Here is a 22,539-nt window from a genome sequence, read left to right on the forward strand (position 1 = left end):
AACCAGTGAGATCAGCTAATCTCTTCAGTTACCAGTCCTAGGATCCTTGTCAGACTTTCTGTGGGACTTTGTCTAATCCAGTGCCAAAAAGACATAGAAGTACGAATCTTGATTTCTTCTTTGAGAAATTAACCCACCTATTAAATACCTCACCAGGAGAGAGAAAAATTGCAAAGATGAAGTCTGATGGCAGTTTTAGACGAAGACTTAGATAGTTCCACACTTTTCTTTATCAGCTTAATCATAGAACATAGCAGGAAATGGGAATACAGATACATGTCAGAGCGGTTACTCAAACACAGTTGAGCTTTTATGAGAATCTGGGGATGAAACTAAGAAGTATGACCATTTGGAAAATGAAAACAAGTAATGATGCCTCAGATGCATATGTTTTTGTTTTCTTTCCTGGAGTAGATGAGAACTTTTGTTTCAAATTTTCATTTCTAACATGTGGAGGCAGTTTTCATTTGAAGTTTCTCTTGGAGTACTGTTGTCTATAAATTCTTCTTCCACAGAGAAGGATAACATTTTTCAAAAGTGGTAGGAAAAAGATATTACAAGAAGAAATAAAGGAAAGTAAGGAACTCACTATGTATTAAGTCATGGTGTAGGTGTGCTCGTCTGGGTGAAAAGAGGTTCTTAAGCAGAAATGAAAGTGATGTGCATTTCAGGCCATGAGGATTTATGCCATTTTCATTTGGCAGTGTCTCCTGGTTTCATGCTAAAAGTTCATTTGTGAAAATGCACGATTTCAAACTCCATCCCTATTAAGCCGTGTGTTTCAAATGCCACAGGGGAAAAATGTGCTATAAATAAAGCCCAGGTGTCCCTTGGTATGATTTTAAATTACTTAATTCAACTATGCATGTCATATACTGATGAAATGATATCTATTTTTACACAAACTTGGCAGCAAGTCAAGAAGGAGTTTCTATCATAAAATACTAACATCAGTGTTCTAAGACACAGGACCACAGTTGAGTCTGGAAGAAAGAAAACTCTCTATTCTTGAAACAAATATTTATTTTTAACTCAAAATTACTTATTATTTAAATCACAGAATAGAGTACTATGGGATACTCGTTTTTTCATAATTAGATTCCTTCACATAATAAATATTTGGCTTAAACACTTCTACCATTTAATTTTCTTACAGTACTCCAGAATAATTTCCTTATAGTACTTGAAAAAGAACCAACATTTAAAAAAGAGTCCAGTAAAACCAACAGTCACTGAATAAACACAAGAACATCTATGTTATGTATTAGTTGAAAGTGAACAGAAATATAACTTGGAAAAGCATTCTATTTTGCCCCACTGATATTATAATGAAATTCCTGGAATGGGGACTGGTGTCATACTCTAACTTTTGACCATTTCAAATGGCAGTACCTGGCAACAACACCTGGATAATGTTTCACGTAGCCAAAGTGGGGCTGTTCTGTGTATTTCTACAACAGACTGTGTATTACCGTATTTATTTGTTTAACTTTTAGGCCGAGTACATTCTGCTGTGTTGTAGAGCTATGTTTCTCTTGTCGAACTCTGCAAATGAGAGACCACCAATCAGTTCATGGAACTGCTTCTCCTATCGGTGTGTCTGAGAAAACCTTTACAAGCAACTCTCCCTCACACTGGAATCCTTTTTACCTGTAATGATTTTCTGTTTCAAATAACTGAGATCTTATTTTCTCTCTGGGGAGAGAAGACTGCAAATTTTGTACCACTATGTTATTTTTAAAAGTATAAATTCAACTTAATCACGAAGTAGTTCTGATACTAAAATTACAAGGGTCATCGTGCTCCGTGGATAACTTCTACTTAGGTTATATTTAAGTGCTGTGATAAATTCTACTTGTGTCATCCCCATTTTAAGCTCATATATTTGTTAAGATAAAACAAGGCAATCATATTCCTGTAATTTCTGTATAGCTTCAGTTTTATCCCTTTTTTGTCCCACTCTAATTATGAAGAATTTGTATTTATTATCAGTCTTCGTTCCTCCTGTCCATACACACATCTGCATTACTGACCTAGCGTTAATGAGTCTTGTCTATGTCCTTTTCTCGTATACGAAATGGTAACCTACGGCAGTGACTCTTAAACTCAGATTCTTGTAAGAATCACCTATAAGGTTTTATTTCTTTATTTTTATTTATATATTTTAAAAATTCACATGCTAGTGCCACTGGAGATTTGCATCCAGGTCAATGGCATTGAATTCAGGCGTCTGTAGATTCAAAAAACGTGCTATAGATTATTATTAATGCCTGGTTTGTGTCGGTGGGAACCCACAGTTGTCTTTTTCTCTACTCATTGTTGGCAATCTCCTTTCAAATCATTGGAAACATCAAGACTGGGCCTTCTTCTTAGCCATATCTTGGCCATATGTTAATATTTTCTTAATGCAGATTGTAATTGGTTTGAAGCGAAGAGTCCGTTCTTATTCACTTTTGTATTCTTTATCCTAGCAGTTTTTCTTGTTGTAAGTGCCCTGAATATAGTAGGAATTAGATATATTCTTTGTTTTCATGAATTTGCTAAAATCCTAATGCTACATTTGTAGGAAATTTTATTTCCACAGAGAGTTTTTTTTTTTTTTTAAGAAAACATGATATATTTAAGTCAAAAATTAGAAGTGTTAATTTGTGACTACAAAAGAATTTTAACCTCGCTCAGGGATTCCAAACTAAGTGATGTATAAACAATTTAAAAGAGGGGCTGGAGGGAAAAACAAAAACAAAAACAAAAAGCCTTGAGTGGAATTGTTAATGGACCTTGCTAATTTAAGATTAATTAGAAAAGAATTTTTTTTAAATCCTGTATGATTTTCTAAAATTTAATTTTTATGTAATTTAGGACCATATCAAAATGAGATTATTGAGGGCATAAAAATCCACTGGAATTCTAAGTTCCAGAGAAATAACAGGGAAGTAATAAAGAACAAAAAGGAAAAAGATCATACACATATTTCCTGCCTCTCTTTTCCTCTTAAGGTTTCCCATTTAAGCAGAGAATAGACTGGATGAGAGACCCAGGGTTGACCCAGAGAGGCTGGGATGATAAAGACTGAACTACTCATCACTTGGAATCAAACATTAACTTTTCTCTATTGAAGAGTCTATTGTGAAGTCTTGTTTACTGGGCTACTGACCAACTGTTCTACATTTGCAGGGGAATAGTTGTCAGTACTCCTGGAGTATCCGGCAATCGGGGCCTTGGTCAAAACTCTAGAGAAGGCAATGTTAATTTTTTTTCACCTCCTACTTATTATATTTATTTATTTTGGGGGAAACTTTTTGTCTTCTCTTGTTTCCTGCTTCTGCTTCCTAAAGAGTGCTCTTTGCTTTCTTTCAGGCATCTTGTATTTTCTACTTAATTGAAGTCCTCCATTCCTCGATAACCACTCTTTGTCTTCTTTGCTTTAATCAAAATGATTGTTTCTGAACTAGTATCTCCCAATTACAAATCTGTTACCGGATTAACTCCCAGTTATATAAAACCAAGACTTAAAAGGTCCAGTACTTTTTAAACAAGGCATTAGTAACCCAAATTGACTTGTCATTGATGCAGTGCAAAGGAGTTAATTGTATTGCCATTATTTTTTCATTTGATTTGTATCGTGGACATCTTCCCATGACAGTACATTTAGAACTACTTCATTTTTAATAACTACATGTTATTGTAACAATTGTATGGATGTGCTCAATTTTCCATCATTCTCTTGTTTGTGGTCCTAATGATAATTATTATTATCATCCCAGACATCCTTTTAATAATGAATAACATTTATTAAACCCTTATTATGTGTCACGCACTACCAGATAGTAAGCGCATTACATATATCAATTCACTTGATTATCATATCAGTTACCCTACTAGGTAGATGATATTGGTAGCCTCATATTAGGTATGAGAAAATTGAGGCATAGAGAAGATAAACAATTTGCCCAAAGTCACTTTTCCAGTAAGCGGCAGAAACAGGATATCAAGTTGGAAAGAGTGTCTTCAGAGCCAACACTGGACTTGACCCAAGCATTACTGGTTGTTTCAATTTTTTTTGGCAGTTACACAAAGTGCAACCAATAACATCATAATATATCAAAATTTGGGATATGTTTATAGTTTTTCCTAAGCTCTTCATAATGGACATTTTGGTTTAGAAGCAGTGACTACAATCATAAAAAAGGAAAATATAAAATCATAGAATCTCCAGGTTTGAAAGAAGGACTTTTCTATGTAATTTAGTTGAATTGAAACAATTGTGAATCTCAGCCAGTCGTGTTCTCACCTGATGTCCAGAGTCCTAAAGAACTTGTTCAGGACCTCTTTGGGCTAATACATGTTCCTGCTTTGTGTCACGTTTACTTGTGTATATGTCTCATTTCCCACATTTCATTCATGTGTTTATTTCTAATTCTGCTGCTAATTGTTTTACATACAAAAGACACCAGTACTATTGTGGCTGAATTATTTCAGTATTTTAATGTATAGCTTCTTTTCTTCCAAACAGGAGCAAAATTTATTGGAACTTTCCCCATCCCAGACACCTATAATCCAGATGATGATAAAATATATTTCTTCTTTCGTGAATCATCTCAAGAAGGGAGTACTTCTGATAAGACCATCCTTTCTCGAGTTGGAAGAGTTTGTAAGGCAAGATATATTTATTCCACTTAAGGCATATGTGTATGTGTATGAATAATTAACCATGTAATGTTGGAGTTAATTCCATTATTCATAAATGGTAGAATACATTCATATTATCTTACATGTATAATTTTTGAGATCCAAAAGTAAAAAGAAAAAAGAAGGATGCAAAATTTTCCAATATTACAAATTATTTTTTCCAATCCCTGAGCTATTCCCCAGGTTTGAGTTAGATCTCTTGGGCAGCTTGCTCCTTTAATTGGTGGGCTATCCCTTTGCCAGTTATTACTATTCCCAGTAAGATCCCTGCATTGTCCTGATCCATGGAAGTTAAAATGTTTTGTACATTAAATAATTTTATTTTGAAATTGAAAGTAACTTAGCATACTCACTAGAGTTCCTTAAACACTAACAAAATCATATCCCATATTTTTATCAAAACACATCACATGTAAAATTATGTATCTTTACGTGAATCAAATAAGTTGAAAATGCAGTTATATAGTCTTATTATTAAAATACTTTCTAGAGCATTAACCTAGATTAGGTTCTGAGAGAAAAATGGGATAGGAAGGAAAGAAAACAATCCAAAAGGCAAAACATTTATCTTGAAGAACACTGAAATTTGCTTTTTAATATTGCCATTTTGTATAAATTACAGGAAAACAACAACTCTATGAAACACTCCCATTTTGTGCCATCAAAGTTCTCATTTGAGTGAATACAAGCTTTATAGAATAAAAATGCTACTGGAACCATACTTTTCAGTATATTCTTTTGTTAGTTGGATTTATCTTCACTGAAATCACTTTTCTTAAATGGCCAGACACCTTCAGCATTAACTCAGTTATTAAGAGGAAGAGCTGTTAACTTAATAAATACTCTCAGCGGGAAGCTTTCTTTGGTCTTGTACAAACTTTTCATTTTCTTCCATCTGAGCCTATCACTTTTTTTTCTCAGTCTGTGCCCTCAGGCTTTTGAACACATCGAGGGACAGAAATATAAACCGTCCTTGCGCTTAAGAGTGCTAATGATAACATGGCTTTTGAATGAGACCAAACTTGTGAGCACAGATCGATCATTCTTTACCTAGTGTCCTAGCCAGTAATGCCGTCCCCCACTGATCCCTTCACCCCCAGGGGACAGATTCTCTAAAAAGCATCCTCATTCTTTCAGAGTCTAAGAATTCACAGTCATTTCTCTTGAAGCCTCTCGCGGAGAGATGAATGGCCATTGCTTGGAGTAGTCGTAGCGTGTGAGTGTACTGAAGCATGCCTTAGAACAACAGTACCGCAGCCGGAAAGCTGTGCTGTGGATGGACATCATTTGTATAAATGAATCACGTTAAGTATGTCATAAGAGATTTACAATCAATTAAATGTATTTTAAGAGTCACTCTGTGATGAGCACATGTATAACAAGTGTGGGTTTTGTGAAGCAGTTCAATACTTATTTCTTGATAGGTCAAATCCATTTGATAGAAATTCATTTATAACAAAGTAATGTTTTTCCACTCATACTAAATATACTGAAAGTTACTTTTAGAGGTGGAGAAACATATTAAAGAAAAATTTAGCTGCCCCATTTATAAATTTGTATCATAAAAATATAATCTAGACTTTAAGTATCAGCCATGGGATATTTTATTTATGAACAAACTCCTATAGAGCTGAAAAGACAGAGAGAATTGTAGTACATAAGTCTTCCCACCACAAAAAAACTCTGAGGCCACCCAGCAAGATTTTGTCATGCTATTGTGTTTGGATAAAAAGCTAACAAATTGTGATATCAAATAAGGACTTGTGATGGATGAATTTCCTTAAAAAAAAAAGAGAGAGATAATAGAGGTTCTTCTTAAATTGATGTATATCTCTTTACTCAATCCCTGTCTTCAATTAACACCCTCTTCAGCATTTCCCACTACAATATGATCCACTGGTCAATGTTTACAATATTTGGTTCTAAATGCATCTTTGTAATTTCTTAATTGCCTCCCACCCTGCCCAAGTTACTAACTTTATTTATTAATTTAGGATTAAAGTGCGGTAAAAAGTGAGCACTCATAAGTGGAGATTTCACTATCGAGATTAAAAATGACTTGAAGTCTTTTAAAAAAGAATGTCCTGCAAAACAATAACAAGCTTAAATTAAAAAATAGCTTTTCAGCATCATTGTTGCTGTTATACATTATTTTCACATAAAAAATGTTCTTGTGACATTTGGGGGAACATATTTATTCCTCTCTGTTTCATTTTTTTTTATCCCATGAGGTTATTATAATATTGTTTTTCTGTTTTCAACAGGTAGTAATGTAATGTACGTCTATGCTGTGAAACAAAATTAAGTTCAACAGATATAAACAAAGCTAAGAAGGAAGAGAGCATGCTAGAGAGAGTTAAGAGTAACTGTGTACACTGTTCTGAATTTACAGAGCTTGTCAGTAACATAAGAGTCCTTTATACTATTTGTCCCACCAGGATATTTCCACAGTACCTATTTGTTTGGAAATATTAAGGTTTTGTTGTTCTTGTTATTATTGTTTGTTTTCATTTTTACCTGATAACCTTCAGGCCAATGAAAAACTGTTGACAGTTTAAGAGCTCCCTATGTCTTCAGCTACTAAACTAAAGTAAAAGTTGTTTTATTGACCTGTCAAAGACATTACTGTTAGTCAGTAATATATAGTGATTGGTGGGGAGGAGCTTTTGGAAATAAGCAAAAATTACACAAAATGAACAAAGAATTGTTTACAGGATAAGGGTGAATCTCTTCAATTTTGTAACCCATTCCTTCATTATTTTATCATTTCATTATTTCAACAAGTAAATATAAGTTCTGTGCAAAGTGCAGTAAGACTAGACACTGGGAGGTAAGTAAACCACTGTCCCTTTTCTTTAAAACCCTAGAGTGCAGTGAGGGTAATAGAGACATAAACAGATAATCACAATATAACGTGATCGAGGTCAGACTGAGAACTCTGTGCATTCAGTGAAGCTCAAAAATTGAGTCCTACAGGGGTAGGGGGACTACACCAAGGACAGGAAAGGAGGATAGGCATTTCAGGCAGCATTGTGACAGAGTATATTTTGTTTAAAGGACAGTGAAATCTTGTTGTCAGTGGAACTCGAGGGGTAGTGGGGAGCAATGTTATTCCATAAATTCTGGTAAATTGGAAGATAAGCAGTATTATTTTCATGGTAAGGAGTTTCAGCTCTGTTGTGTAGACAATGAGAAGTTATAAATGTTTTTAGGAAGAGAAGTGACTTGATAGGTGTTTAGCAATTAATTATTTCAAGAATATATCTGGCCTGAGAAATATGCGTGACTGGGAGACCTTTTAGGTAGTTCCCTAAAGAAAGTAGGAATGAAGAGATACATATAAGTTCAAGAGATATTTCTAAGATAGAATGTATGTGTCAATTTCTAAAAGGTCCTTAATTTATTACCACTCTTTTATTAATTGCCCGGTGTAGACAAGTGCTGTCTAATATAGAATTTTCTGCAATGATGGGAATGTTCTGTATCTGTTCTCTACAGCATAGTAGCCATGTTGACATGTTAGTGTTGACTAGTATGACTAAGGAACTGAATTTTTGATGTTATTTAACTTTAATTAATTGTAATTTAAATAGCCTTGTGTGGCTAGTGGCTACATTATAAATATAGACTCTCAAAACATTCATTTACTTAACACATCTATTGGTAACTAACCCTGTACATGGCATTGCTAAGCAGTAGTCTTATAGAAGTTTTTTTAAAAAAAGACATCATGGGCTTCCCTGGTGGCACAGTGGTTGAGAGTCTGCCTGCCGATGCAGGGGACACGGGTTCGTGCCCCGGTCTGGGAGGATCCCACATGCCGCGGAGCGGCTGAGCCTGCGCGTCCGGAGCCTGTGCTCCGCAACAGTGAGAGGCCCGCGTACCGCAAAAAAAAAAAAAAAAAAAAGACATCACACATGTCCTTACTGAGTTTGCAACCTAGTGCATTATACATGCATTAAACAAGAAAGCACACAGATGAACATACAAGTGGAAGGTGTGATAACTGCTATAATGGAAAAATCACAGGGTCAATTAGGAAGAATAGGTGGGCTTTAGATTGTATATGGAAGGTCTCTCTGAGAAAGTGACTTTTGAATCAGATGATAAAAATGATGAGGAAATTGCAGGGCAAAGGTGACAGGGATGGGGAAGAATATTCCAGGCAGAAGGAAAAGCACATGTGAAATCTCAGAGGTGGGAAAAAGCACTTAAGGAATAAAAAGAGGTTTACTGTGACTGGAGCAAAACAAACAAATGGAAAACTAGCAGGATGGTGACTGTTTCCTTTTAAAACATGCACGAAAGTTCAACAGAAGTCTTCAGAAGTCTTATCTCTCCTGTTCATAATTAGGACTGATTAATAACTGCAGGTATTGATTCCATGATGTACATAAAAGGCTGCAACAACTTCCTGTCCTATTAGATCCTCCATGCATTTTAATTCTCCCTCACTCCTATTCCAAAGACCTTGATACTATCCCTGTAGACAAAAGACTCCTATACTGTTAGTAACTGTGCTTTCCAGAAGATATGGCAGAAATTAGGAAAATGCACAAAGAGATACATTCTGATATTTAAGAAACACCAGAAAAAGTTTCTGGGCATAGATTTTATATTTGAACATATTGAACTTGATGTAGTTCTGGGTTATGCTGTCATAATAACCAGTTAAAAATATAAACCTGAGACTCAATAGGGTCTAGACTCAGGAATGTAGAAACAACCAGTGTATTGGTAGTTCTTAAAGTCATGGAAATGTCCGAAATTGCCCAGGGAGATTTGTAGTACCAAGATCAAACAGCAAGGACAGGATCCTGAGGGACAATGATGTTTAAGAAAAAGCAGAGGAAAATGTCCACAAAGGCAATTGAGAAGAAATAGTTTGATAGCAGGTAGAGAACTGGACGAGAGTACTGTCACAAGTCAGGGATAAAAACGGTTTCAAGAAGAAGGCAGTTATCAGTAATGTCACACACCAAAAGGAAGTCAGGTAAGATTATGACTGACAGTCACATATTAGTTTTGGCAGTAAGGATATAATCAATAACTTTTGCCCAAATGATACGAATGTTAACTTGAAGTCAAATCTAGACTTACATCTCTGCTTTACTCTTTTTTTTAGCATCTTTATTGGAGTATAATTGCTTTACAATGGTGTGTTAGTTTCTGCTTTATAACAAAGTGAATCAGCTATACATATACATATATCCCCATATCTCCTCCCTCTTGCGTCTCCCTCCCTCCCACCTTCCCTATCCCACCCCTCTAGGTGGTCACAGATACCGAGCTGATCTCCCTGTGCTATGCGGCTGCTTCCCCCTAGCTATCTATTTTACATTTGGTAGTGTATATATGTCCATGCCACTCTCTCACTTTGTCCCAGCTTACCTTTCCCCTCCCCATATCCTCAAGTCCATTCTCTAGTAGGTCTGCGTCTTTATTCCCGTCTTGCCCCTAGGCTCTTCATAACCATTTTTTTTTTTTTTTAGATTCCGTATATATGTGCTAGCATACAGTATTTGTTTTCCTCTTTCTGACTTACTTCATTCTGTATGACAGACTCTAGGTCCATCCACCTCACTACAAATAACTCAATTTTGTTTCTTTTTATGGCTGAGTAATATTCCATTGTATATATGTGCCACATCTTCATTATTCATTCATCTGTCAGTGGACACTTAGGTTGCTTCCATGTCCTGCCTATTGTAAATAGAGCTACAATGAACATTGTAGTACATGACTAGGATTAATCTCCAAAATCTACCAGCAGCTCATGCAGCTCAATATCAAAAAAACAAACAACCCAATCCAAAAATGGGGAGAAGTCCTAAACAGACATTTCTCCAAAGAAGATATACAGACTGCCAACAAACACATGAAAGAATGCTCAACATCACTAATCATTAGTGAAATGCAAATCAAAACTACAATGAGGTATCATCTCACACCAGTCAGAATGGCCATCATCAAAAAATCTAGAAACAATAAATGCTGGAGAGGGTGTGGAGAAAAGGGAACCCTCTTGCACTGCTGGTGGGAATGTAAATTGATACAGCCACTATGGAGAATAGTATGGAGGTTCCTTAAAAAACTAAAAATACAACTACCATACGACCCAGGAATCCCACTACTGGGCATATACCCTGAGAAAACCATAATTCAAAAAGAGACATGTATCTGCTTTACTTTTTTCTAGCTCACTTTCTTAATCTAGAAAATGAGGACACCCATCTCTTCTATGACTATTTTACCAGGCAAATGAAAGGCTTAAATGAGATCATATGAATTTGGATCTTGACAGGTACAGAGGAAAGTACTGGAAAACAAGGGCTACTTAGATTTCTGTTTTCAAGCAGTTAACCATCTAAGAGATCGACATGTGAATAATGTGAGTACATGATCATACCACCCTAAGTTACATGTCAAAAATCATGTACACACATACACACGTCATACGTACACACTTTTGGAGTCAGCTCAATTAACTGCTTAGGAGTGAAAGAGTGGTAGTATGTGTATATTTTGGGAGCTGGGGGGTGGTGAGAGGCAGGTTAGTTACCAAAGTTTACTGAGAAGAGATGGTATTTCATCAGTTTTAAAGGTTAAAATTATTGTTATTACTTTGCTCTCATTTTTAGCAATATTTGTACTTTGAGGATAGAACTTATTTTTGGATAGAGTCAGAAGAATTTGGAGACATCTCTGGTGAAAATTATGTGAACAATTTGAACAGTGCAAATTTTGGACAAGAGATGGGAACAGAGAGATTCACTAAATAGTAAAGAAACTGACCTAGAAGATAATTGACAGCCTCAGGATAATAAGTACCTTCATCCAAAGAATCTCTTTCAAACTCAGTGTGTTTATCATTACAAATGGGAGAACACATTTACTAATGAATTATTTTTCAGTAGTGTCACTACTTTCCCGTCAAACAACTTCTTCAGTTTTCTCATTTTTAAAATAAGGTGCTTAGCCTAGAATGCTGTCTAAAGTCTTTGCCAGGCTCTATAATTCTTTGATTTGAACAGTCAATATTTTCAAGCACTGAATGGTGCACCTTACACCCTGGACTGCTCTCATAGATGGTAAATTACTCAGGTCTTCGCGGAGAGGTAATAAATGCTGTCTGAAAGGGTAGGTGAAACAGCATGAAATAAACCCTCTGAAAAGATTTGTGTCTATTTATTTTGCAAGTTAGTCCTTTCTAATACTATTATTTATGATTGTGTGATGTTTATTACCGTGTGTGTGTGTGTCTGTGTGTATTTCCTTTCAAAACCCACCCTGTAAGTTAAGGTGTATAAATACCAGTCACTTCAGTGGGGCTTGCTTGCAACTTTCTGCCTCAAGTTTGTTTTGCATTATTTTGGGATTCTGTTCATTTCTGGAAGCATTGTCCATTAGGTTACTTATGCTGGCCCTCTCCGGATTACAGCTGCTGGTTATGCCAGTTCTCTTTTTGTTCTGCAGTATTTCCTTTTGTCCACGCCAGGAATTCAGTTTGGTTGGACCTTTCACATAACTTGCCTGGGGGTCTAATTAATTGCCCTTTGCTTTGATTCTACTTGCACTGTCTATTTTGATATATGATCCTATTTGGACAATTACTGCCTTTGAAGATTTGTGTTTTTAGGCTGATGACACTTTCTGTATTTATTGATTTCCTCCGAGGTGCGGTTTTTTTGCTTACTTTCAGCTTCTTGCTTACAACCTAAATGAGAGATTTAGAGCCCACAAGTTACAGATGTGCTTTTGCTTCACTTCCATCTGTTTTCCTGTCAGAAATTCCTAGGCAAGGATTAATACTGTTGGCCGTAGCTTTTAACACTTTTTAAAAAATTTAATGAACTCTGATCCTACCTGAAAAAGACTGCTGAATATGCCTAGATTTGCCTAAATTTAATCTGTTAAATCTTAGACACTGAATGCTTTAGCACAGTGTATTACCCAAGTCCTGCATTTCTAATAATCTTTACAAGTTTTTGAAGTAGTTAGAAAAACATGTTCTCCATTTCGATTCTCCAGTGGCAAATCAAAAACAGTCATGTCTAAACACTAGAGTTCTTTTTAAGAAAAAAATTTTTTTGCCTTGAAAGTCTATTCAGAAGTTATCCCTTAAAAACCACGGTGTGCAATACCTGCCGTACAAGTTTTTTGTTTGTTTTTTCTTCTCCCCTTTGAGATGTTTGAGTTTGCCTAGTTTTGTTTCTTCTACTGCTAAGGTATTTCAAGATTACTAATAGATAAGTAGAAGACTCGTTATTATTTTCCTTTTATGCTTTTATTTTTAGTGATCATAACTTTTTTTGCATCTCAATGAAAGAATTAAATGAAATATTGTTAGGACGTATTGCTGAAGAAGATTCATAGGCTGAAAAAGAAAGTACAACATAGTTCTCTCGTTTGATTCAGTGGGTTTAACTTCACTATCTTTCATGAGTTCATTTAATGTATTAAAATATCCTCACTTAAGCTCTTCCTCTCAGTATAACAGTGTATTTATATATATATATATATATATATATATATATATATATGACTTTTATTTTAATGTATATACATGTCCTCCTAATGAGCCTCCTGGGAATCTTATTCTGGGTTTGACTTTTTGTTTCTACCACATGATGGTAATAGTTTCAAACTTCTAAATAGGCCATCCTGCATTTGGATTATCCTTATCATTATTATTGACTTATACAGCCCATATAGACCATCTGTATTAAGTTTACAGAGTTTCTAAATTCTGTCCCTAGAAATAACTCAGAGAAAATTGAGGCAGCCCAGAGAGAAGTACATTGAACAATTGCTCTGAAATGTCAGTTGCTGTGATCTTACTTCAGAATTTCCTGGTGCAAACGGGTCTTTAGGTGATTTGAAGATATATCTGAACACAAGATTATTTAAAACCTGCAAGGTACAGCAGTTATTCTAAATAACAAATCAGATAAACAGTACGAATGATGTATAGAAATACAACAGGCATTAAATCAAAGACAGAAAAGTATTTAATTGCCCTAATCTTTTTTTAATTTGTAAAAAAAGATCAGTAGAAAGCCTGTGTGTTTGTCTCATGTGATAGCTTCAGTTATGGAAAAACAAATGTTTTGTATTGTGGTATTTGGATCACACTTCACAAGAAAGTGGGTAGTGTTAGTTCAAGATAAAATCTCTGAGATTAAATGTTATTGATGGGTAGAATGTGGGAGGGGGTGCACAAACTTGCAAAGATTATGGTTTCTGAAGTGCTTCAGGGAATTCCCTTCTCTTGTCTGCACAAAGATGCAGAAGAGCTCCATTAGGCAAAGTAACTAAATTTTAAGCAAAAGAGAATTTGTAACCTCTGACTTCACCATCAAACCTTTTTTCTTTTTTTAAGTGCTTAAGGTGTACTTATTTATTTGAAAAGTCTGGTGTCCTTCAACTTAAACTAATTAATATGGCTACAAATTTCTGAACGCACATCTCTATTTTAATAGAATATACCATGTTCACAAATGTCTTAGAGGTTTCATTGATTTATAAAATGTTCATGATTTAAGAGCAGAGGAGCTAAATGTCAATTATTACACTTTCCAAGAGCTTCTGTTTCTCAATATAAAGGTGAAAATGACAATATTTATAAAGTGCTGAGAGATCCTTGGAGAGTATGGTATATAGAGATAAAATCACATTTAACAGATGAACCCAGCATAGTGACCCGAAGGTCAAAAGATACACTCAATAAAAGTTCACGTGTCACAGCTTGTAGCTACTCTACATGTCTGTGTAAGATTTATAAGGACTTGAGTTTGCTATGACAGTAGAAGGAAAATGGAGTCACCATTAACCTGCCTCCTGACTGATCGCCCCATTAGGAGATAGCAGCATTAGATCACCGTATTTCATAATATGCAGCCATCACCCAATCCAATGATTCAGAGTTAATTATACTTTAAAGCTGCACAAAGACTGTAACTTGTGTTTTGTCTTTCATTTTAAAAATTTTCTGTTTTCATTAATCACTTAAAAATTAAGAAATATTGCAAACATATAAAAAGCTATAAAGAATGGGGAAACAGGCAACCTCTGCACTCACCACTCAGATTGCACACATGTGGTCGGGCTTGTTTACATTTAATTTCTTTGCTACTTTCATCTGCATCTTTGCGTAGAGGATGGCAAGGCTTTTGGCAATCTGACCACAAAGAAGCTGTGATAAATAGAGTGGAGACACACAGAAGTGACCAGTGACTAAAAGCTGCTGATTTTGACATCTCAATAATAAATCTATAGTGTTAGACAGTTGTGTTCTTTAGAATTTCACAAAAATAAGCAAGGAGGTGAGAGTTTAGTACAAAAGTGGTTACTTCCCTTTCAGCCCTCTTCTGGGCTTAAAGTTCTCAGGGGGGGATTTTGTGGATTTGCAAACAAATGCAGGGACCGAGAGCTGGTTCACAAAGTCAGTCAAGTGACACTTCCCTGCAGGAGAAATACAACTCCTTGTGAACTGAACTTTGCCATCCCAGGTCATGCTTCTGGATGTCTGTAAGAGTTACTATCCAGTCATTAAATGCTTATAATCCATTCCTGAGAGCTATTATCCCAGAAACTATACTTGTTTTCCCGTTGACAGCAGGTGGCTTTCATCTTTGACCTGGATTTTTGTGCTTGTTTTTATCTTTTTATTCCTTGAGAGGCCACGCACAGCAGCTAGATGGGTAGGTGAGAGCATTTAAAGATGCTTTTGTTCAAAGGATTGCAATTTCCATTTGTCAGGTTGAAAAAAGTATGCAGGTACAGTATAAACCTCTTTTTGGCAAATTTGGAGCTAATAGAGTTTTTTCACGGTTTGTCTTAAATATGGTGATAATTGCAAATAGAAAGAGGGACGGTGTTTGAAAATGAGCCATTTCTTGTCACTTTTATCTAATAATGTGTTGAAAAGAGAATGTGATTGCTCGTTTTTTTTTTTTTTTTTTTTTTTTTTCCTGCGGTACGCGGGCCTCTCACTGTTGTGGCCTCTCCCGCTGCGGAGCACAGGCTCCGGACGCGCAGGCTCAGCGGCCATGGCTCACGGGTCCAGCCGCTCCGCGGCATGTGGGATCTTCCCGGACCGGGGCACGAACCCGTGTCCCCTGCATCGGCAGGCGGACTCTCAGCCACTGCGCCACCAGGAAAGCCCGATCGCTCGTTTTTATGATGAAGTAGTAATATGTACAATCGTTAAAGGGATGTTATGGAGCAAATATTTGATATTATCTGTTTATTCACTTAGCAAAATAATTTGAATAACTGCTCTGTGCTAGGGGTAAAGCAGTAAACCAAACATGGTCCCTGGTATTATATTCATGATAGTTGATATACTTCTTTATGCATATTGAATCAACACTATTTTGTAGTATTTATTACTGACTCAAAATATACAAATATAAGCGATGAAAATTTTATAAATACTATAAATATGTAAGAAGATGCCTTAAAATAGACTTTAGAGTTCTGCTTAGTACAACTAGGGCTCTGCTAAAATAAAAACATATAGAGGCTAGTTATGATAATTTAAAAAGATATAAATCAAGGGTCAGGAGAAAGATGAGGAGATAAGTTATCTTCTATTTTTAAATTTATTTAAAAATCTCTTTCTTTCTGAATAATGCCAGATAACACATTTTGTCACTGGGATCTTTCTGTACGTTAACATAGAATTCATTATTACATTAGGAGGAAGCATCAGTATTAACATCTGGATTTATATTTATTAACTGATCTGAGGATATTAGCAGTAGAAATAAAAGTCATGTCTAGGGCTTCCCTGGTGGCACAGTGGTTGAGAGTCCACTTGCCGATGCAGGGGACGCAGGTTCGTGCCCCGGTCCGGGAAGATCCCACATGCCGCGGAGCGGCTGGGCCCGTGAGCCATGGCCGCTGAGCCTGTGCGTCCGGAGCCTGTGCTCTGCAACGGGAGAGGCCACAACAGTGAGAGGCCCGCGTACCGGAAAAAAAAAAAAAAAAAAGTCATGTCTAGAAAAGTCTGCCTTTGCATTTGCAGACATAGGAAATCATTTAATAGCTAGCTGAAATATTATTTTTATTATTGAGCAATGGTAAATAATAGAGGCACCATATACAAAATATAAATTTAAGAGCAGTTACAGACATGTTTGTTTCTAAAGCATTATTATATAAAATATATATTCATTTTCTTCACTTCTTTGCTAATTACTGAATCTTTTAGTAATTCTTGTGTACTAAATTACATGCAGACACTTTGGCCTGGTATCAAACCCTTCCTTGATCTTACCCCAGTTTACTTTCGTAACATTTTCCTCTATTTCAATTTATCCCAGTCTTAGTCTAAACCAAATTTGTCCTGGTTCTCCATACATGTTCTGAATTGTTTCACCAGCTGTTCTTTCCCTCATCTTTCTAGCATCTAGAATGTTTCCTGAACCAATTTCTGCATGTGTGAATCCACCTGTAATTTTAGACAGTATTAAACCTTGTAGGTCTGTCCTCATTTTCCCAACAAAGAAATTTCAGAGAAGACTCAGTTTATTGGGCATTTATCTATACTTTTATCTATACTTTTCTAAAGACTTTTGTCAATTTTATTTTGCATTTTTAGCTATTCATTATTAAATATGATCTTAATAAATACCTGACAAGCAGGATGTTAGTGGCATCTCTGAAGTAGATTCTGCATAAAAGGAATAAGAGAATGCATTTTCTGCTAAGAATTAAAAACTATTAGAAAACCAACTAGATGTTACTTTGCTTTCTATTATCACCATGTATTAGCAATTCTAAACAGTATCAGTGACAGAGTACTACTGCCATTAAAGTCTTTTGTTTATCCAAGTTCTAAACAATTGCTGTGGTTACCATTGTGTTTCTATTATGTATATTTATGTGTACATGTATATGTATAGTCAGTCTTCAAAACACATGAACTCAGCTACACGTTTCAAGGGTAAGTTCACATTGATTTGGAGTTATTTAAAACTTGCAACACTGAGACATAGTGCAAATTATGAGGTGTGATTATTTTGTTCATTAAGTGCAAATGTGAGTTCGTGCTAACTGTTGAATGTATTTAAAATTTTAAATTATTCTCCTTTTTAAATTGTTTGTTATAAACCTAAAGAACGCAAGCAAATAATAATTATTACTCATTTATACAGAGCTATTACTTAAAATACTTCTTTTGTTTAGCAGAGAGGGATGTTAAACACCATTCACTCTGGGTGTCACGGTACACCCTTGGTGTGAGGTGTTAAGGCTATAAAGAGTGCTATGGTCTCCGTTCTCAATGACCTTGCTTGCCCTTCCTTCTCTCTCTCCTCCTCCCCATTTCCTTGTTCAAGAAGAGCCTCTATTTATATGACTTTGAATTCTCCTGTCTGGAGTGGTCATGTAGATGCTTTTCTTTAATTTTCATAGGTAAAAGAATGACAGGGAAGCTAGTCCCTAGATATTGAGACCTGAAATTTGACAGCAAACTGTTTATTAACTTTATGGAACACAGACTGCATGAAAGACAAAACTTTTTATAGAATTTAGATTTAAATGGAAATATATTAATGGAAATAGTGGCTTCATAAGTAATTTCTGAAAGTCAAAATTAAGTACTTCATGTATTTATACCATGAAACATCCTTATTTATTTATCATAAGCATAGCAGATCTAGTCGAGTCAAACAGAAAATCGTAGTAATTTAGTGTTCACAGGGACATATTAAATTAAAAATAAGAAAAATATCTCTTTATGGTGAATTATTGAACAGCATAACCCTGTTTATTCTACCTAGTTGGTATAAATGCTTATGTTTTGCTAAATATCTAAAGCATATCTTTTTTCATGTTTTTATTGAGGTATAATGGGCATACAACATGAGTTACAGGTGTACATTATAATGATTTTATATTTGTGTATATTGCAAAAGGGTCACCACAATAAGTCTAGTTAATGTCCATTACCATACATGGCTGCAAATTTATTTTTTTACTCTTTTAGCAACTTTCAAATATGCAATACAATATTATTTACTATAGTCACCATGCTGTATGTTACATCTCCATGACTTATTTATTTTATGTATTTATTTTTTAATTTAATTTATTTTTATTTATTTATTTATTTATTTTGCGGTACGCGGGCCTCTCACTGCTGTGGCCTCTCCCGTTGCGGAGCACAGGCTCCAGACGCGCAGGCTCAGTGGCCATGGCTCACGGGCCCAGCCGCTCTGCGGCATGTGGGATCTTCCCAGACCGGGGCACGAACCTGTGTCCCCTGCATCGGCAGGCGGACTCTCAACCACTGCACTACCAGGGAAGCCCTTATTTATTTTTTATACAGCAGGTTCTTATTAGTCATCTGTTTTATGCACATCAGTGTATACATGTCAATCCCAGTCTCCCAATTCATCCCACCACCACCCCCTGCCACTTTCCCCCCTTGGTGTCCATACGTTTGTTTCTCTTCATCTGTGTCTCTATTTCTGCCCTGCAAACTGGCTCCTCTGTACCATATTTCTAGGTTCTACATATATGCGTTAATATACGATATTTGTTTTTCTCTTTCTGACTTACTTCACTCCGTATGACAGCCTCTAGATCCATCCACGTCCCTAAAAATGACCCAATTTCGTTCCTTTTTATGGCTGAGTAATATTCCATTGTATACATGTACCACATCTTCTTTATGCATTCGTCTGTCGATGGGCATTTACATTGCTTCCACGACCTGGCTATTGTAAACAGTGCTGCAATGAACACTGGGGTGCATGTGCATGAGTTATTTATTTTATAACTGGAAATTTGTATTTTTTTTTTTTTGGCGGTACGCGGGCCTCTCACTGTTGCGGCCTCTCCCGTTGCGGAGCACAGGCTCTGGTCGCGCAGGCTCAGCGGCCGTGGCTCACGGGCCCAGCTGCTCCGCGGCATGTGGGATCTTCCCGGACAGGGGCACGAACCCGTGTCCCCTGCATCGGCAGGCGGACTCTCAACCACTGTGCCACCGGGGAAGTGCGTAACATTTTTTTTTTAATACAAGTTTCCTGGCCTTTGCTAAACACTTGACAGAAATTTTCCATTTAATAATCAAAATAGCCATATTTCGGTCTTCCCTGGTGGCGCAGTGGTTGAGAGTCCGCCTGCCGGTGCAGGGGACGCGGCTTCGTGGCCTGGCCTGGGAAGATCCCCCATGCCTCGCAGCGGCTGGGCCCGTGAGCCACGGCCGCTGAGCCTGTGCGTCCGGAGCCCGTGCTCCGCAACGGGAGAGGCCACAACAGTGAGAGGCCCGTGTATCGCAAAAAAAACACACCGAAAACAAGCAAACAAAAAAATAGCCATATTTCAAGGCATTAATCATATTTTGTCAATGAGAAAACAGAGACTTGAAGAATTAAATAATCGTTTGTAAGTCATAGAGCAAAACTTGGCAGAAATGGGCGTCGGTTCCAAGCCTGCCTTATATACTGTTGCTGGCACGCATCTGCTCATTCAGCAGGGCTATGGTGTTTACACTGCACATTTAACTGTGAGAAAAGCATTTAATTTTGAAGGACAAAACTGCTTTTTCCCTCCTTCGAAAATTCATGGACTTAAATATCCAAGGTCTCTGTCTTTGTAAAAGCAATGACGTTAATAAGACACTGCCTATGATAACCACCAGTTTGAGTTGGTGATAGAATCATGTTGGTAAATCTGTATCTTTATTTTGTTTTCTTTTTTTTCCCCCAGAATGATGTAGGAGGACAACGCAGCCTGATAAACAAATGGACCACTTTTCTCAAGGCCAGACTGATTTGCTCAATTCCTGGAAGTGATGGGGCAGATACTCATTTTGATGAGCTTCGTAAGTCACGTTTCGTTTTTCTTAAAAAAAGTCTTACTAATTAAGTAATTCAGCATTTAATTTATTTTAGCCCCAAATGCCTGATTATAAAGCCCAGGACAGCTTGCAGGAGTGGTGCTTACTAAGTTCCCACACGCAAAGAACTTGCAAGTGCTCTAGGTCTGGGTGTTCATCGTAATGAAGAAGTTCCCCTTTTGTGAGTGTCCTCAGAGTTACGAGGGAAACAAAACTGCAGCAAGAGACAGAAAGATACTAGCTCTGGGACTACAAAGCCCATCCATTCTTCATGTGGTCTTTTATTTGGAAGGAGCCACTGGCTATAGGTAGCAAGAACTTGGGTTCCTTATTCTATAGACGCCCTCTGCTGGAGAGCCCTGGAGATCTGGTGAACTCTGTCGCTTTGACTTGTTAATAAAAAGTATACTCTGAGAAGCGTTAGGTTCTCCTCTTTTGTTTCCCCTTTTTACTCCTCTCAAAGCTAATTCTAGAAGGAATTTTTCAGCTGTAAATAAAGTTAGTATCATTAGCTTTTACTTTTTGAACTTTATTTTTGGTTTTGCCATGCAGTGTAAAAATGATGATATCATTGAATGATTTGTGTCAGTATTGTATTTACAGTATTAAATTATATATTCAGTATTCATGGATGATTTCTCATGCTGTATATAAGTATGCTCACCTCTTAAATGATGTCTTAAAGAATATTATTTACATATACTTTAGTATCAGTGTTGCACAAGTAATTACACAATACCACACAAGAAATGAACTAGTCTAGCTATTTTCATATTATTACCAAATAGGTAATTGAATTACTAACAAGTTGACACAATTACAGGACAACACTTTTTTAACACCGGAGGGTAAAAATAACCTGTTTTTAGTTTCTGTTCTATATGAAATCACATATTCCTAATTGGAAACAATCATGGAGATTATCAAGTGAACCATCCCATTCACAGGTGATTGCAGTAAATACCTTCGAGGGTGAATGTTCAATTACGTGTCACACAGCTAGTGAGAACTTGTCTTTTCCCCTTAATTTCTTATGTCACAGTGTAATGACTTTCACTGTTATCTTAATTTTATATACTGTTTAGAGTCTCAGGAATATTTCATTATTAAAGAAAAAGCAAACATGATACTGAAAAATACAAATGTAGAATCATTATTTTTTTCCCATTAATAGAAGACATTTACTTACTCCCCACAAGAGATGAAAGAAATCCTGTAGTATATGGAGTCTTTACCACAACCAGGTAAGTTAAAAAAAAAAAATGCCTATAATCCTTCTAGAGAATTGTTGTATCTATGTAAGAAAATACTTATATGTTCTTTTTGTCCCTTCCTTTTGTGTGAAAAAACACACATTTAAAAATTTTACTTTTTCATTTATTGTTTCCTAGAAATCTTTTAATATCAGTACATAAAAATGTCTCTGTTCTCTACACCAGCAAAGTATCCCCTATATGGGTTAACACAATTTATTTAACTAGTCCTCTGTACCTAGGCATTTGCGTCATTTCCAGTCCTTTGCTAGTACACATAATGCCTCAATGACTAACCTTGCACATACGCTATTCCCTGTAGGAGCAAGTATATCTGTGAGCTAAATTCCTAGACTACAATTACTGGATACAAGGGCACATACACATGTTAATCATAATAAATAGGTTGAGCTGCATGACAGAGAAGTAATACCAACAAAATACATGTCTTAGTCATTGTCTAGGCTATAATCGTGAGAAGACACTCTTGTCTTTTAAAGTGTCTCCACATGCTCTTATTTGCACTTCCCCATTACTCTGCAAAGATGGAAGTGTGACTGTTGTTATTACCATATCATCACTGCTCTACTAACTTAGGCAAAGGAAGTTTGTATTACATGTACTTGTCCAAAGAAGAGCAGCCAATTAGTAGTAATACTGGGACTTCGACTAAAAGTATCTTCCTAATTTCTACGCCTGTATTCTTGTCTTCTTTCTGCATAATACTGGCCTGTACTTGGCACT

At 36.3% G+C, this 22,539-nt stretch overlaps 1 protein-coding gene across 1 annotated transcript in view; it reads left to right on the forward strand.

Moving 5' to 3' along the window:
- The window catches only part of SEMA3D (semaphorin 3D), a 138,503-nt gene that overhangs the window by 73,285 nt on the left and 42,679 nt on the right, over nt 1-22,539 (forward strand). The window contains exons 8-10 of the mRNA XM_032644025.1: nt 4,514-4,656; nt 20,413-20,527; nt 21,717-21,786. Of these exons, the coding sequence (XP_032499916.1) occupies nt 4,514-4,656; nt 20,413-20,527; nt 21,717-21,786 (328 nt within the window). The remainder of the gene's footprint in view (nt 1-4,513; nt 4,657-20,412; nt 20,528-21,716; nt 21,787-22,539) is intronic.

This window comes from Phocoena sinus, chromosome 9 (genome assembly GCF_008692025.1).
Source record: "Phocoena sinus isolate mPhoSin1 chromosome 9, mPhoSin1.pri, whole genome shotgun sequence".
NCBI lineage: Eukaryota > Metazoa > Chordata > Mammalia > Artiodactyla > Phocoenidae > Phocoena > Phocoena sinus.